Here is a 15,779-nt window from a genome sequence, read left to right as displayed (position 1 = left end):
TCCAACTCTGCCGTTCTGATTCCATGAATTCTAGGCGCATAACTCTCTCTCTCTCGCCTGCTCTCTTGCTTTCTTCCTCACTGTCGTTTCTGGTTGTGCAGTTGAAATTGCCAGCCGCCAAAGGAGGGTTTTTCTTTTCTTTTTTAGCAATAAATGGTGTATAAACTTTATTAAATAAATAAATGACAAAGATACAATATAATAACAATCGAAGTAAAATTATATGGGCAGATATTATTATAATATAAAATAATATAATCAGTGCTTTTTTCTGAGGGGACATAGGGGTATGCATACCCCTAAACATTTTGTGAATCTAACAAGGGAAGAAACTTTTTAAAAAAATTTAGTTTCTTCTCTAGCACAGTAAATCTTCAGTTCCATTGCTACCTCCGATGGCGGCCTTTTATCCATTTACTGTATTTATTTTCCCCGATTTGAACTATAAAATGGTGGTTTTCTTGAGTCAAAATGAGAGTGCCCCTAAACTTTCTAAAAGAAAAACAACACTAATATAATATAATATAATATAATATAATATAATATAATATAATATAATATAATATAATATAATATCTGCCCATATGATTTCTGGTCCATGGACTTCTATTGGAATTTACTTTTTATTGTTATGCTGCCTTTTTCACTATGTGTATCAAAAGGGTGTGCTAGAGGGGGTCCTGCTTTGAGCCCCTTCCCCTGTCTTTGCATCAGCTCAGCCCTGAGAAGGAAATAAGGTTTTTCTGTCCCACCATCCAGTTTCCAACAGCGGAGGCAACCACACAAGCAGGGCATACTGCTACCCTCTTGAAATGACCATGCTGCAAGATCTGGACTCCCTCCATGCAGACTGAAGGTGCAAACAGGCGAATAAACCCTGTTTCTTAAGGATACAACAGTCTCCGCCACCCTTTGTAACATTATTCTTCCTCCCACCCCACCCCGCAACACAGAAGCGAGCACACACAATGTTCATATAAATAAATGTATTTTTTTATTTTGGATAAATGAAGATAACTGACAACAAACGGAGAGTGTGATTAGAGGAAGGCAGTGAAGAAATCGTATGCTATGCTTCAATGGATGGGGAAACATGTGACTTCGCCAAAGCAAGAGGAACGGGTGCGGAGATCAGGGGTGTTGCGGCGGTAGCCGTAACGCCCATTGTACCCTTTCACCGGTTTCACGTCCATCAAGTGCCAATAGTGGCCAGCCACTTGCTGCGGAGAATGACCTGTATGTGGGGAGAGGGGGGGAGAAACTAATTCTTTATTACCCCTGTTGTAAGAAAATTCCTCTAATTCCCTTATGGGGTTCCCAGAGCCTGTATAGAGTCCCTGCCTGGTCGGAGAGAAAGGGGCTCTGTCCCTCCAACTTCAGCCTCCACCTGCCAGCCTGGCTGGCAGCTTCCTCCTCAAGCATTCCCCCTTGTAGATCTCAATGAGGAGGGTAGGGTCAAAAAATAGAATTACTTGTCTCTGTCATTAGCTCCACCTGCAGTTGTGCAAGACCTCCTCCATGCTTGCTATAATCGAAGCAAGACTAATGCCACCTGGAGCCAAACGGACACCCTTTTGAGAATCATGCTGAAATGCAAGCTTGAAGGAACAGGAAAAAAGGACAAAGACTGCAAGGACAAAGGTGCAAGGGCATGACCTTTAGAGAGGGGTGTAAAAAGGGGAATGCCCCGCTAGCCAAGATGAGAAACATCTGTCTTTGCAGTTAACAGGTAGGTAGCCGTGTTGGTCTGCCATAGTCAAAACAAAATAAAAAATAAAAAAAAATCCTTCCAGTCTCTAAGGTGCTACTGGAAGGAATTTTTTTTTTTATCTGTCTTTGCAGTTAAGCTGGCAGCAAGACTGTATCGGCAAGCGTCTTGCATGTCTAACTTCCATGACTATAAAAATTGTGGGCAAACAGAGATTGGGGTTCAGCCTCTAATCACTTGCTGTGAACTTTCCTGCTCAAGCAAGAAACAGAACTTTGCTTTTACAGACTCCTTGGGTGTCACTCATCGTTGCTAGCAAGTAAAAGATTTGTCTGCGTGAAGGACCTTAGGTGGGGTTTTCCCACATCGCCAGGGAACTGTGAGAATTGTCGTTCTATGAAGGGAATAGGGGTTAAGCGTGATTTAAAAGGTAACGGTAAAGGGACCCCTGAGCATTAGGTCCAGTCGCGGACGACTCTGGGGTTGCGGTGCTCATCTCGCTTTACTGGCCGAGGGAGCCGGCATACAAGCTTCCGGGTCATGTGGCCAGCATGACAAAGCCGCTTCTGGCAAACCGGAGCAGTGCACGGAAATGCCGTTTACCTTCCCGCCAGAGTGGTATCTATTTATCTACTTGCACTTTGGCGTACTTTCAAATTGCTAGGTGGGCAGGAGCAGGGACCGAACAACAGGAGCTCACCCCGTCGCGGGGATTCAACCCGCCAACCTTTTGACCGACAAGCCCTAGGCCCTGTGGTTTAGACCAAAGTGCCACTCGTGTGCTTAACAAACTACAATTCCCATGATTCCATGGGGGGGAAATACATGATTGTTTATGGTATACAGTGGTACCTTGGTTTACAAACTTAATCCGTTCCGGAAGTCCATCCTTAAACAAATGCGTTCTTAAACCAAGGTGTGCTTTCCCATAGCAGCGGGGGACTCAATTTACAAATGGAACACACTCAACATGTTCTGCTTCCAAGGCAAAGTTCACAAACCAAAACACCCACTTCCAGGTTTGCGGCGTTCTTAATGCAAGTTGTTCATAAACTAAGCTGTTCTTAAACCAAGTTACCACTGTACTGCTTTAAATGTATCGCATGGATGAATCAAGTCATTTCTGCAGCATCAAACACAGCTCCAAAAGTCTTTGATTGCCACAATGAAATAGGGGGATACAGCTCCAAGAGGGGGGAGAGGGGGGGGAACGATGGCAGGGGAAATGAAACACAGGCATAGAAAAGGCACAGTATTTCTCTCACCTGCTCCTGCCCAATTTCTCCTGTTCAAGTACCTCTGTCCTGGCCCATAGATATGAAAATAATCTACTATCCAGCCATCCCTCGAGGTACCTCCGCGGGTCTGTAACAAGCAAAATAAATTAAAAAAATATTACTAATGCTGCTTAGCATTTTAGTACCAGCAACGTGCTAGGGGCTGTACAGAACTCATTTTTTTAAAAAAGTCCTAGTTAAGATATTTTTGGGCACGATGAAGCGATAAAATTTGCGGAGCGGGGGACGAGGAGTCCTCTCAACTTTTCACATTGCCCAGCACGTTCCTTCCCTTTTCCTCATGTAATTGGGGCTGATATCATAGGGGCATGTGGTGCGTACAGTGAGGTCATAGAGGCAGCTGTGACATCAAGCAGCAAAAGCCGAGACATTCCAAGAAAGGGAAGTCCAAATATAGAAGATATTGAAGATTTCACACACCCCTTCTGAACACACCTATAGGCCATGCTATAGGCTCCTTCTGAACACCTATAGAAGATGCACAGCCTTTCTTTTGGAAACATTCCAAGGTCTTTTAAATAGGACACAATTTTTATTTTTGAAGTAGGGCACGATTCATGTGTCTGGTGGCGATTCGGGCTTCATTATATTTTCCCCATTTTACTTTCGATGTGCTGAATGGATTGGAATCTGGCTGGACACTTAAGAGAGGTTGACAGGGGCATAATTTTAATGCCTCCAGAAGCAAGCTAGATTTAGAATAATTGAAAAGGCAACAATGGACTTTACTAGCCTAATGGGCAAAACAGTAACCTCTGTATGGCTAAGCACTTCAAGTGCCAATTCAGCCTTTTATTAACATCCTCCAAGGCAGGTGAACCCACACACCAAGAGCAATGGATTCTATCACTATGTGCCTTGGGATCACAACTATGCCCTGGGGGAAGCAATTATGTGAATTAAATTGCAGCACATGGTGACCCACCCCTAGCACTGCAGAAGCAGACACGTTGCACAGCCAAGGAAAGCACAGCAGCAAACTATTATGGGATGGAGGAGCTGGCTTGGCTGGAAAGCTCCAAGTGGGCAGTTTGCGGACCACAAACTAAGAGCAAGTATCTACGGGAAATTGTCCTGCAGAATCTCAACTCAGCAGATCCGGCAGTACCTGAGTGATTGTCGGCCGAGTCGAATTTCATTATCCGAGAGATGCACTTACCTGTTCTGTCCTTTTCAGCACGGATTTGACCACCGGGGATGAGAAGTAGCTGGCCGCATGGATGTCCAGCTGAGCATTATAAGGAGGCAAGGCAGACCACAGCCTGGGTAGGAGGTTGGTGTAGCTGCTTGCTATAGTGTCTACGGCCACACCATCGAGGATGAATTCCTTTTGCCTTTGTAGGCATCTCCGTGTGACACAATTCATGTTTTGTCAGAGGCAAGAGAAAAACCCACTGGTCGCTATATCCAGCTGAAGCACTTTCCCTGTCGCCTCCCCAGCAACTTTCACTATTTCCTGACCACACAATCACCGTCACTGTGATGCTATCAGCATAGACAATTGCCTCCTAACAACCAAGAGGTTGCCAACAGGTTGTTAGGCTTGAGATGACTCATCTCAGGCATGGTATGTCTTGATCGATTAAGGGGGGGGGGGAGGATAATGCTTACCAGTGGAACAGAAGAGTTGGAAGGGACCCAGAGGTTCATCTAATCCAACCATCTGCAGTTAAGAAATTCTGCCCAGAGCCTTCCCTGGGTGGGCTCGAACCAACCACCAACCTTCTGGTTAACAGACAGATGTACTGACCCAATGCACATAAATGTCTTGTTTTAAATCCTCTTATTTCATTAATGAACCTACCCTCAAAAAATGGGCCATGGGAGTTGGAATTTCTCGAATAGAATACATAATAAAAATCTTTTAACAAAAACGTTCAAGTTCTTAGGTAATTATTTCTATGCCGTGAAAAATATATTCTTTCCTGCTTGATTTCTTAGCTTCTTCTTTCTTCAGCTGGGAGCCATATGCACGCACAGCAAAGTACATACAGTATATATTTTTAAGGACATCACATACATACTTGGGAGAACTCAAATGTAGACTAGTCATCACATTCTTAGCTCAGCAATTCACCCTGCCATATTCGTGCTGGAGTTCAACATGGCACTTGTGGGCATGATGCCCTCAGACACCTCCCTTGGCAACTCCCAAGGGCCCCTGTCCCTTCAAATTCCATACATTTCCCTTAAAATAGGCTTTTTTCTTGTGGGTGCTATCTGCTAGTCTAATAGTTTGGTGGTGTATGCTTATTGCCTGTTGGTGGGAGGCTGATCATTGTGCTATTCTTGTGAAACTGGTATTTTGCAGCGCCCAGCACAGTTCTTTAAATTCCTAAATGTGCTCCTTAGTCCAACAGGTTTGGTGATCACTGACATACAGAAATAAAAGTAGAGAATTCTGATAAGTCTCCTGTGGCTGTACTGAACAAAATTCTTATTGCGAAGGACCTACTCCCAACAGGGTGTAAGGAGTACATTAAAAAGTACACATCCCACTAAATAATCACTACAGGATTATCTAGAGCACTCTTCCACAAACTCGGCCCTCCAGATGTTTTTGGCCTACAAGTCCCATGATCCCTAGCTAGCAGGACCAGTGGTAAGGGATGATGGGAATTGTAGTCTCAAAACACCTGGAGGGCTGAGTTTGAGAAGCCTGATCTAGCGGTTTGTCATTTATTTTACAGCTTAAAATTATTTTAACTCTTTTTTTTTGCCCAGAGTTACAGTACAAGCATAGAAAAAACCTGCCCAAGTCTCTATCGCGTATGGATTAAAAGTTAAACTTGAAATACTTTTGGCAACACCTTTGGAACTTCAAAGTTCAAAATATTTTAATTCTATTATCCTTGCTCACGAACTGATACAGGTATAACTGCATAATTAACATGAATGGTTAGGTTCTCAACTTTTTAAATAGTAATAAATAGTACAGAAAGATATTCCAAAAGATCACAGACAAGATGCAGAAGAGCACTGGGCACGATACAGACTGGTGTAATGCCGAAGGCCAACCAGCATTGATACTTGCACAAGCTGGGAAATCACCGTAGAGTATGCTTATTCAACTGGCACAAAGTACCCATAACTGGATCACAGGCTGACTTACAGATGGGCTAACCTTCCTGCACGCTTGTTGCTGAAAGCAGATCCCGAGTCTCAGAAGACTGATATTAAGGCTCTAGGGTCTAGGACACAAGCCCAAATCCTAGTGTTTTCTGGCAGACAGATGAATTGTAAGAAAGTTGCGTGAAAGCATAATTTCACTGAACTGGGAACACATAGCAGGAAAGTTAAAACAAAATATCCAAGAGGGATGACCCGTTACTGGAGAAGTGAAAGGCCAACAGTTGAAAAGCTGTCCTTGTGAAGCTTTCAGACTATTGCATTTACACCAGGGAACACAAGGCACACATAGGGGCACCCGATTTTATCACACCAACCCTATGATAAGATTGGGATGGGAGAGTGATTGACCCAAGCTTTTCTGCTGTCTTCAGGAGCCAATACGCCAACTCATTCAAACACCTTACACAAATTGTGAAGTTGCTACAAGTCAACGAGTTTGGTACAACCACTTTTTTATTGGACTTTTACAAGACAGGTTTATGCAATGCTGCCAGCGTTGGAGGCGATCCTGGGCCACAGATCTGCACATTCCTTGGCTACGGGGCCTGTGATAGCAGAGCCTGGAAGAGGCAAAAATTGCAAAAAAAACAACAACAACTATTAAGCACTGGAAAAGGAATTCCCATGAAAGATATTTACTGAATTTGTATTTAATAAATTAGTCTTGGGAAGAAGTCATTAACACACTCGCATGGCGGCCTCAACTGCAAAGCCAAACCTGAACCTATACACAATAAAGTCGACTTGCAATTTGCAACTGCAGCTTTACGGCTGGCCAGCTACAATCGCACAAATTAAACGCACACAAGGAGAAGAGTTTAAAAGCTCTTTCTGTGCTGGGTTTTCTCAGTGCAGAAAGAGCTTTTAAGCACTTCGTCCGCCTTGCTTACTAGGCCCTGGGATTTTGGTTTTGCCTGGTTTTGCCCAGGCTCTGGGCCTTCCAGAGACAGCCAAACAAGTCTGGGGGCGGGGGGAAGGCCCACTGGCTTCAGCAAGGTAGGGATGGTCACATGGGGGAAGTTTGGGGCATGTTCTGATTATATGCAATTTCAGCTTCATGTGCAAACCCCCAGAACGCAACCCCTGCCCCAAGCAAGTTACAAGCCTACTGTGGCTTTTGCCGGGGATGGGGATGGACTCTTTTTGTTCCCTACCCCAAGTCAGCAACCATACCTTTCATTTCCCCTTTGTTGTTTACTATGACCCCCGCATTGTCTTCAAAGTACAAGAACACCCCGTCTTTTCTCCTATACGATTTCCGTTGACGAATCACAACTGCCGGATGCACTGCAGAAAGGAAGAGAAATTCAGCACAAGCTGCCAAATAAAGAATATGCAGCACAGGTGCACCACAACCCTTGGGCTTAAACTCAAGGGTAATATGCACCCTCCTAAACATCAATTTCCTTAGGGTTCTATAGTTGATAGTATACGTGTATGGATTATATAGGCTTACGCCTACCACTTAATTCAATGAAAATAAGATGTACCAGTACATAGGTTTCGGTGGATCACACCCCAAGCATCTAGCCTTGGCTCTGAAGCAGGATTTCTATTGGACAGGACATCAATGCCCAGCATATTATTTACCTGTAAACTACAGGACACAATTGACCTTTTCTTGGAGCAAAATGTTTTTTTGAGTGCAGCATACACTGGTTCTGGGCATAGCATCCAACACTAACATAAGGATCTACCTGCCCTCTGGGAGACAAACAAACACACAAACACCCACCATATGTACGCAAATAATTGTACACTGCATGACCAGACATTATGCTCCTAGATAGTATTGAAAGATCTAGGTAAAGGGACCCCTGACCATTAGGTCCAGTCGTGGACGACTCTGGGGTTTCGGCACTCATCTCGCGTTACTGGCCAAGGGAGCCGGCGTACAGCTTCCGGGTCATGTGGCCAGTATGACAAAGCCGCTTCAGGTGAACCAGAGCAGTGCACGGAAACGCTGTTTACCTTGCCGCCGGAGCGGTACCTATTTTTCCACTTGCACTTTCTGACGTGCTTTCGAACTGCTAGGTGGGCAGGAGCTGGGACCGAGCAACGGGAGCTCACCCCGTCGCGGGGATTCGAACTGCCAACATTCTGATCGGCAATCCCTAGGCTCTGTGGTTTAACCCACAGCGCCACTTGCGGTCATTGAAGGATCTACTTAGCTGCAAACCAATCTGCTTAATTGTGAGTAACAGCCAATTTATGTGCATTCTGGAAACATACAGTACAATTAGAACATAATTTAGGTCAAATATTTCCCCTGATTTTAAAATTAAAGCATTCCATCTCTCATCAACACAATTAAGGTCACAACACTGTTCTCCCTTATGATCAGCTATTTTCTCACTACCCGTAGTCCCAATGCAATTAATGCAATAAGGGGGCTTCAAATCCATGAATCCAGCTTCTTCCACCACTCACCTTTCTTCCTGAGCTCTGGTTTGCCTTTCTTGACAGTAGCCATTACCATGTCTCCCACGCCAGCAGCTGGCAGCCTATTCAGGCGCCCCTTAATCCCTTTCACAGAGATGATGTATAGATTTTTGGCCCCTGCAAAGGAAACAGAATCATCATTCCATTCACCCCAGAGCCACGGTTCAAGAGACTTCCTCTTCAAGTATATGTGACACAACTGATTGAAGCAAAGCAGCACAAGCTGTCACCTCACCCAAAAGTTGTGCTATTGCTGTACCCTTCTACGACAACTCCCTGGGCCACGGGAAAGCAGACCCAACAAGTGCTTTTCAGAAGGGAAAACCTGCTGCTTCTGCCCAGAGTTACATTTTCGATGAGCATTGCTGTTTAAGAATCAGAACTGAATAAAGGCCTCTCCTTCTCACAAATTCAGAATGGAAAGACATCAAGGCAAAGGAATTCACTTTCACCCCTCTCTCCCCAGCTAGGATCAAGAATCCATTGATCACCCTTCATGGAACCCCAGAATATGCCACCATTCTGATTGAATAAAAAGCCAGCAAACATCTACACCAACCTAAGTAGAACATTAAGTTGCATGCTGATCAATGCACCTTAGGAAAGCTTCTTCCAACTGCCTCCACCCCTTCTGCCCTAACTGATGCTTGCAGCCCAAAATTTGAAGGTAAGCTAGCACTTAGGTTGGCTGATGCTAGGGGATGGCACTCTCCAGGGGGAAGAAACTGAATCAATGGCTCATCTAGCTCAGTATTTGTCTACAATGACGGGCAGCAGCTCCCCAGAATCTCAAGACTGCTGGCATTCTCATCCCAGCTGGAGACGCCACACATTGAACATAGGCAAATCATAGGTTCTACCAAAAGAAGAACACATTTGGTAGAACCTATAAAATTTTTAAAAGCAACAAAACTTCAGCACCTCAAAGTTTCTCGTAATACAGCTTAAAAAAGAACAACAACTGGGGTGTACTGTATTATATATATATTTTTCAGCTGAAGCATACCTGTGTTGTCTGCGCAGTTTATAACAGCTCCCACAGGGAGACCAAGGGAGATGCGAAATTTCGCGCCAGATGAACCACCACGTCCTGTTATGGAGACAGGGATGAAATACATAGTTAGCCAAGACGAGCCACCTATGCAATGTCTACCACTTTTAAGGTCTCCTTCGCTTCTCCCAAAACGGTGAAGGGTTTTCTCCACCCACAAGCCCCTTTTCTACACAAAACAAAACCACTCTTTCATTACCACTGCCATGTCCAACTGCTGTCATGTTCAGCTCCAATAAGCTGTACTGGTCTATTAAAATGAAGTAAACGGCAAGTTTTAAAGAGTGATGCGTGAAACCTAAGCCGTTTCATGCATGGCTACTTAAAGCTTGATATTCAATTTTAATAGATGAAAACTTTCAGCTCTTCAAAATGAAAAATAAAAGAAAATCTACTACATACGTCACACCACCCAGGGAAACCCACCCTGTTCACCAGGTATGGGGAACCAGTGTGTTCCTCCAGATTTTGTGGAATACAATCTCTGCCACTCCTGGCAATTTGCCACACTTGCTGAAGATGATCACGGGAGTCCAATAATATTCTGAGGGTCACAAGTTTCCATAACCTGATTCAGCCACTCTGGGAGGCCCAACTACTATGTATTTTAACATGCAATAAACAAGATTAAGGCTTACAGCTCCTGGATGATAAACATGATGGTACTGCATGGCTCTTCTTTCTTTTTTTAAATTATATCTACAGTATATATTAACAGCACCAACAATTGACAATTGTAGCACTGGAAAGGATCCTGAGGGCCATTAAGTCCAACCCCCCACCAATGCAGGAATCTTTCACCCAATGAGCAGCTTGAACACATGACTGCCTGGTTCCTTACAGAATATAGGCCTTTGCCTTTGGGGGCTTACAAACTGAAATTCCACAGAAGGGAAAATAAAGGAAGGGGACTGGAGGTAGCGGTAAACAGGGGAAGAATTATTTTTTAATAAAAAAAACTATCGTTTTAACTAACAGAGGGCGAAATGGCTGCTGAGTGATACTGTCAACTTTACAACTTAACAAGTTGCTCTGGCAGCTAGGAAGATTAGGGCAAGAATTTAGATAAAATAGCTTTTAATTGTAATGAGGAATCTTGAGATCTGATTTACACAGTTCACATGAGAATCTCCTCTAATTTATCTGTCTTTATATTGAAGGTTTCTGTTAGATTTGGATGTGGTTTTATTCTATATTGAGCGTCTGCTGATGTTTTGGATGGCTAGCACAATAGAAGCTGGATTTTTAAACTTAGGCTTTTTTAAAAAAAAATAAAAATAACTATACATGCTTAAGATCAGTTACAGGAAAATGCAGAGCAGGGCAGAAGACCAGGCGACCTTATTCTGGAAAGAGCATATAGCACCCCACATACTAAAAGCGCTCTATAAGTTGCGAATCCTGCCCAAGTCTTCCTCTTAGGCCTATGCCCAAGTACACGTATTTTGAATGCATGTCCTTCCTCTACTACCCCACCACCCGTTTTTCTTCATTCTCCTTGTTGTAAGAAAAAATCTGCCCTTATTCCCTTATGGGGTACACAGCATATAATAACAATTATAATATATATATAAAAGAATTGTAAATTCTTACAACATCGTCCAGCAGGGACGTGTATATTTGCTCGCTAACTCTGTACAGCTTCACGGGCGCGGACACATCTCGGCACCCTATCCTTAACAGCACGTCAGGATACGGCTCAAGCCCCTGAATGCGTGTTTGCTGAGGGTGCCATCGGGGGCCCTTAAGCAACACCTCTTTCCCACCCGACCCAACGCCTCCTTAGGATTTCCAGGGTTCCCTTCCCCCCACCCCACGGTATTCCACGCGGAAATACCCAGCCCCCGTGGCAGCCAAGGCCCCCGCGCGCGCAACCCGCGACCAGGCGTCTCCTTATCCCGCCGAGGCGCCGGGATGGAGACGGATTCCGCGCCACCCGCAGCCCCGACTCAGCAGGCCTCACCTCGCTTAGACATCTTGGGCGGCCGGCGGAAAAAATGAAAAGGAAGCGCAAGGCCTGTCGGGAGAGTTATTAGTTTTTCCTCGGGAGGCGCCCGCGTCACGTGAGGAGGCGCCCCTCTCACGTGACGGCGGAGGCGGAAATCCAAAAGCGCCGGCCGCAGCGCCACCTAGGGATCCGCGCGTTTAACTGCAGCCGCTCTTCCCCTGCAAACCCGATCCCTGTTTCTCCGCGTGGTTTGCTTGGAAGCAAGCGGACGCACCGCTAACTTCAATGGGCGCTGCACAACAGCGCAGCCTTAAAAAAAAAAGGGCTTGAACTGAAATGGAAGGTTGTTTTGACTGTAGACCCAGGGCGGTTGTTGGGCTAGATGACCCACTCTACAAATCTACTATTATTGCGGTTTCATAAATTATAATAAGTGATGTTAGTCGTTTTGCAAGCCGCCGCCACCCGCGAGCATGTGCAGAGTGACTTTCCATCATCGCCTAGGAACTGCGGTTCACCCCCCCCAAAAAAATGTTCTAGAGCTGCCAAAGTAATTCCACCCTGTTCCGAGACCTTGGGACAACATATGAATGATTAAAAGCAACTGATCGTCTCTCTGAGCATCTCTGGATCATAGGGGGTCATCTAGTCCAACCCACTGCAATGCAGGAATATTTTGCCCGGAGCGGGATTCGAACCCAAGACGCAGAATTTAAAACTCTCACGCTCTACCCACGGAGCCACCCGTACTGATCGCGACTTGAAAGCAGCTCACTTATATCTGGGACTTGAGACTAAAGATTTCTCAGGAGCCCGCCTTAAACCCTTTTGATTTATATTTTATATTAAAAAATGATTACAAAAATATATATAAATCATTTCTATGCCGTTTTCATTTTGGATCATAAAAGAAAACCCGCAAATCACCAGTGAAACAATTCAAAGCCTATATAAAACGCTGCTAACAAACCAGCAATTGTTAAACATAAATAAAGCTTTCACCTTTTTTTCTTTTTTGAGTATCTTAAATTGGAAATCAGTGGCTCCCCAGCGACTAATTGTCTAAGTTTGGGGACCGTAACCAGCTTTTGTTGTAACCGATTTAACGTTTGGTGCACCGGTGCTTTGCACGCTCTGGCATTAGAGGGCGTTTCTCAGCTAAATCTCCGTTAATCCCTTTTGGAAAGAAAGACGCGATTTTTCGAGTTTGGTTTCCTTACGTTGAAATCCAACGTGTTGCCGGAAGAGGGGGTATAGCTCAGTGGTAGAGCATTTGACTGCAGATCAAGAGGTCCCTGGTTCAAATCCGGGTGCCCCCTGGACATACTTTTTGTTGTTTTCATTGCCAATTTACAATTTGCAAGTGTAACGTTTAGGAATCGACTCAAAAGCCATGCGAAAAGCTTAGAAAAGCAACCTACCGGTACATGTCCATTTGAGCAGGAGGAAGCTTACAGGATCGCAATGCACTTACTGCGCCATATTCTCAAATTTTGTATTCTTGGCTGAATTAACCCGGAATTACACTCAGCGTCAAGTTTAGCAGCCACAGTCATAAATTAAAATACTGGCTTCGTCGATCAACTAATTTATCCTTGCAGGTAGGTAGCCGTGTTGGTCTGCCATAGTCAAAATAAAATAAAAAAATAAAATAAAAATTCCTTCCAGTAGCACCTTAGAAACCAAGGTGCTACTGGAAGGAATTTTTTATTTTTTTATTTTGTTTTAATTTATCCTTGCTCCCTTTGTTTCCGTGCAAGGCTCGTTTTGTCTTTAACCTGCGTGGTGGAAAGAAATCCAACAGGTGAAGCTTTATCGCACCTGCATTTCCACGAAAGGAAAGGCTGCGCCAGCTTGTCGTACAATCAATCAAAAATCCCGCATCCTTGCACTTTGGATGGGAGCAGAGTACTGTACTCATACTTTTTTCTCTTTCTCTTTTATTTTTACGACTCAACTGCTGCGTGCAACGGGGTTGGAGTTATGGGTCTCAAAGGGATGGAAGAAGGTGGAAGAAGGAGGCAGATCTGCAATGTTTAAGCAAAATCCGTGCCTTCCTGCTATAGCAGCTGCTTGGAGCTTGAAAATTCAGCCCCTTTCCATGCGGTTAAGGGTGGAGGTGTCCTGCGTTTCCCTAACTTGCTAGAACAGTGGAAGAAAAGTGCTTTAAAACTTTTTCCCCCTTTGTTTAATGTCCACCCCTCAACTGACCTGCAGTAGAAAGTTAGGCATCCCTGTGTGCAGCAGAGATTCTGCACACACCCTTTGCTTTGCTTTTATTTAATTTATTAATTTTATCGAATTTATATGCTGCCCTGTACCCGGAGGTCTCGGGACGGTTCACAGAACATATCAACATAAAAACCACGCTGTTGTATATAATCAAAATAAGAACAGCAACCCAATAACCACCACCCCCACCACCAAAAAAAAGAGACACATTTAAAAACCAATTCAACCAAAGGCCTAGTTAAAAAGGAATGTTTTTTGCCTGGCGCCCAAAGGTGTATAATGAAGCCGCCAGGCAAACTTCCCTGGGGAGAGCATTCCATAGATGGGGACCTTAGGACAGATCTTGAGGATCTTTTTACACCAACAAGTCTTTGCAGTTGTTTAAACCGATTAACCAGTCACTTTAAAGACTATTTGGATTCTTTTTAAACAGTGTTTTATTTTTAGCTGTACATTGGCCTGATATTTTATGATATGGGAGTACAGAAACGCTTTGGATTAAAAATAAATAAATCAATGCGTTACGGTTTGTGTGTGCAAGGCTGAAGAAAGCACTTGCCTAGAGGCAGCGGAAGACAGGAGTGCCTGGCATGCTCTGGTCCATGCGGTCGCAAAGAGTCGGACATGACTAAACGACTAAACAACAACAACAAACCCAAACTCGCCGTTGACTTAAAATTTTCACTGCAGCTTCCAGCAGTGTGCTTGGAAGAAGCAGAATGATACGCATTTAATTTGCATACAACTGTAAGGGTTTTTGTTGTTTGTTTGTTTGTTTTAGCGAGGAAGTTCAGAAGGGGAAATACAGTACAGCAAATGCATTTACAATAAATTTTCATCAACAGATGTTATTTAACCGCAGAACTATGAGTTGTGTGACAGTTATAGAATTGCCATCGCCCCCACCATAATTTTGGGAATTTAACATGTACAGACAACATGTGCAGCCTCGCTAAGGCCTGATATATGGTGATTTTGCTGGGCTTCAGCTACCATAGGCATGGATAATGTAAAGAGAGAGAGAGAGAGGGAGGCAGAATGGCAGTGATGACAACAGAACTGTGGTTGTTGGCACTGCTTGAAAACAGACGCAGCTTAAGGCCCCATCTTATTTATTTTTATTTATTTCATAAAAATTATACACCGCTTGATTGCAAAAAAAGCCAAATAAACCCTCAAAGTGGTTTGCAAAAATGCATGGGATGTTTTAAGTATCATACCACTTTAAACCGTCATGGCTTTCCCCATAAAATCCTGAGAACTGTAGTTTCTTTATTTCTTTCTTTTTAAATAATTTTTATTGATTTTGTAAGATTTTAACAAAAAGATAACATGTGAATACATATAAAAAAAGAAAGAAAGAAAGAAGAAGAAGAAGAAGAAGAAGAAGAAGAAGAAGAAGAAGAAGAAGAGAGAAAGAAAGAAAGAAAGAAAGAAAGAAAGAAAGAAAGAAAGAAAGAAAGAACAATAAATTTATCTTACATATACTGGTACATAGCTTTTTCCTTTACATTATTGGGTGACTTCCCTCGGTCCCCCCATCTGAATTTCACTTCCTAAATATTCTCTAGCAGTTTTTATATGACAACCACTTCACCAGTATGAGAACTGTAGTTTCTTTAAGGGTGCTGAGAGTTGTAAGGAAACCCCCTATTCCCCTTTCACAGCTTCAATTTCCAGAGAAGAGGGATTGATTGCTAAACCGTTCTGGAAATTTTATCTCTGTGAGCAGAACAGGTGTCACCGAACAACTTTGAGCGCCCTTAAGAGACTACATTTCCCAGGATTCTTTGGGAGAAGCTATGACTCTTTAAAGTGATGTGATACTGCTTTTAAATGTATGGGGCCGTTAATTCAACACAAGTTTCCAAGTGAATCACACTATGTTGTTACATCCAAGTGTCACACCCAGTGCAATATATTATTTTGTTTCAGACACAGGTAAGAACAGTTTGGGACAACAGCAAT

The 15,779-nt window shown here is 43.7% G+C and overlaps 2 protein-coding genes and 1 non-coding gene across 3 annotated transcripts; 1 reads left to right on the top strand and 2 right to left on the bottom strand.

The window, feature by feature from the left end:
• Positions 1–1,026: 1,026 nt before the first annotated feature.
• Positions 1,027–4,409, bottom strand: C14H17orf98 (chromosome 14 C17orf98 homolog). Its single transcript, XM_033170122.1, has 3 exons — positions 4,166–4,409; positions 2,974–3,073; positions 1,027–1,234 (listed from the first exon to the last, which is right to left on the bottom strand). Exons 1-3 carry the CDS (start codon positions 4,370–4,372, stop codon positions 1,077–1,079), a joined length of 465 nt encoding a protein of 154 aa, XP_033026013.1. The 5' UTR covers positions 4,373–4,409; the 3' UTR covers positions 1,027–1,076.
• A 2,161-nt stretch (positions 4,410–6,570) lies between these two features.
• Positions 6,571–11,714, bottom strand: RPL23 (ribosomal protein L23). The gene is made up of 5 exons (XM_033170076.1): positions 11,595–11,714; positions 9,587–9,670; positions 8,569–8,697; positions 7,312–7,425; positions 6,571–6,698 (listed from the first exon to the last, which is right to left on the bottom strand). The coding sequence occupies exons 1-5, from the start codon at positions 11,605–11,607 to the stop codon at positions 6,616–6,618; spliced, it is 423 nt and encodes a 140-aa protein (XP_033025967.1). The 5' UTR covers positions 11,608–11,714; the 3' UTR covers positions 6,571–6,615.
• A 1,112-nt stretch (positions 11,715–12,826) lies between these two features.
• Positions 12,827–12,898, top strand: TRNAC-GCA. Its single transcript has one exon. It is a non-coding gene; the product is annotated as a tRNA-Cys (tRNA).
• Positions 12,899–15,779: the final 2,881 nt, after the last annotated feature.

Source organism: Lacerta agilis, chromosome 14, assembly GCF_009819535.1.
Source record: "Lacerta agilis isolate rLacAgi1 chromosome 14, rLacAgi1.pri, whole genome shotgun sequence".
Lineage (NCBI taxonomy): Eukaryota > Metazoa > Chordata > Lepidosauria > Squamata > Lacertidae > Lacerta > Lacerta agilis.
This window is presented reverse-complemented; position numbering and strand designations above follow the sequence as displayed.

What these genes read in the sequence shown, in the direction of transcription:
- RPL23 (XM_033170076.1), bottom strand. An exon ending in AAACTGCGCAGACAACACAG is followed by an intron (nt 8,698 to 9,586) that starts GTATGCTTCAGC and finishes TTTCCTTTGCAG; the next exon opens with GGGCCAAAAATCTATACATC. An exon ending in CAACAAAGGGGAAATGAAAG is followed by an intron (nt 6,699 to 7,311) that starts GTATGGTTGCTG and finishes TGCCTCTTCCAG; the next exon opens with GCTCTGCTATCACAGGCCCC.
- C14H17orf98 (XM_033170122.1), bottom strand. Translation starts at nt 4,372, where the DNA reads ATGAATTGTGTCACACGGAGATGCCTACAAAGGCAAAAGGAATTCATC. An exon ending in TGCTGAAAAGGACAGAACAG is followed by an intron (nt 3,074 to 4,165) that starts GTAAGTGCATCT and finishes TGCTTGTTACAG; the next exon opens with ACCCGCGGAGGTACCTCGAG. An exon ending in GAGAAATTGGGCAGGAGCAG is followed by an intron (nt 1,235 to 2,973) that starts GTGAGAGAAATA and finishes CCCCACATACAG; the next exon opens with GTCATTCTCCGCAGCAAGTG.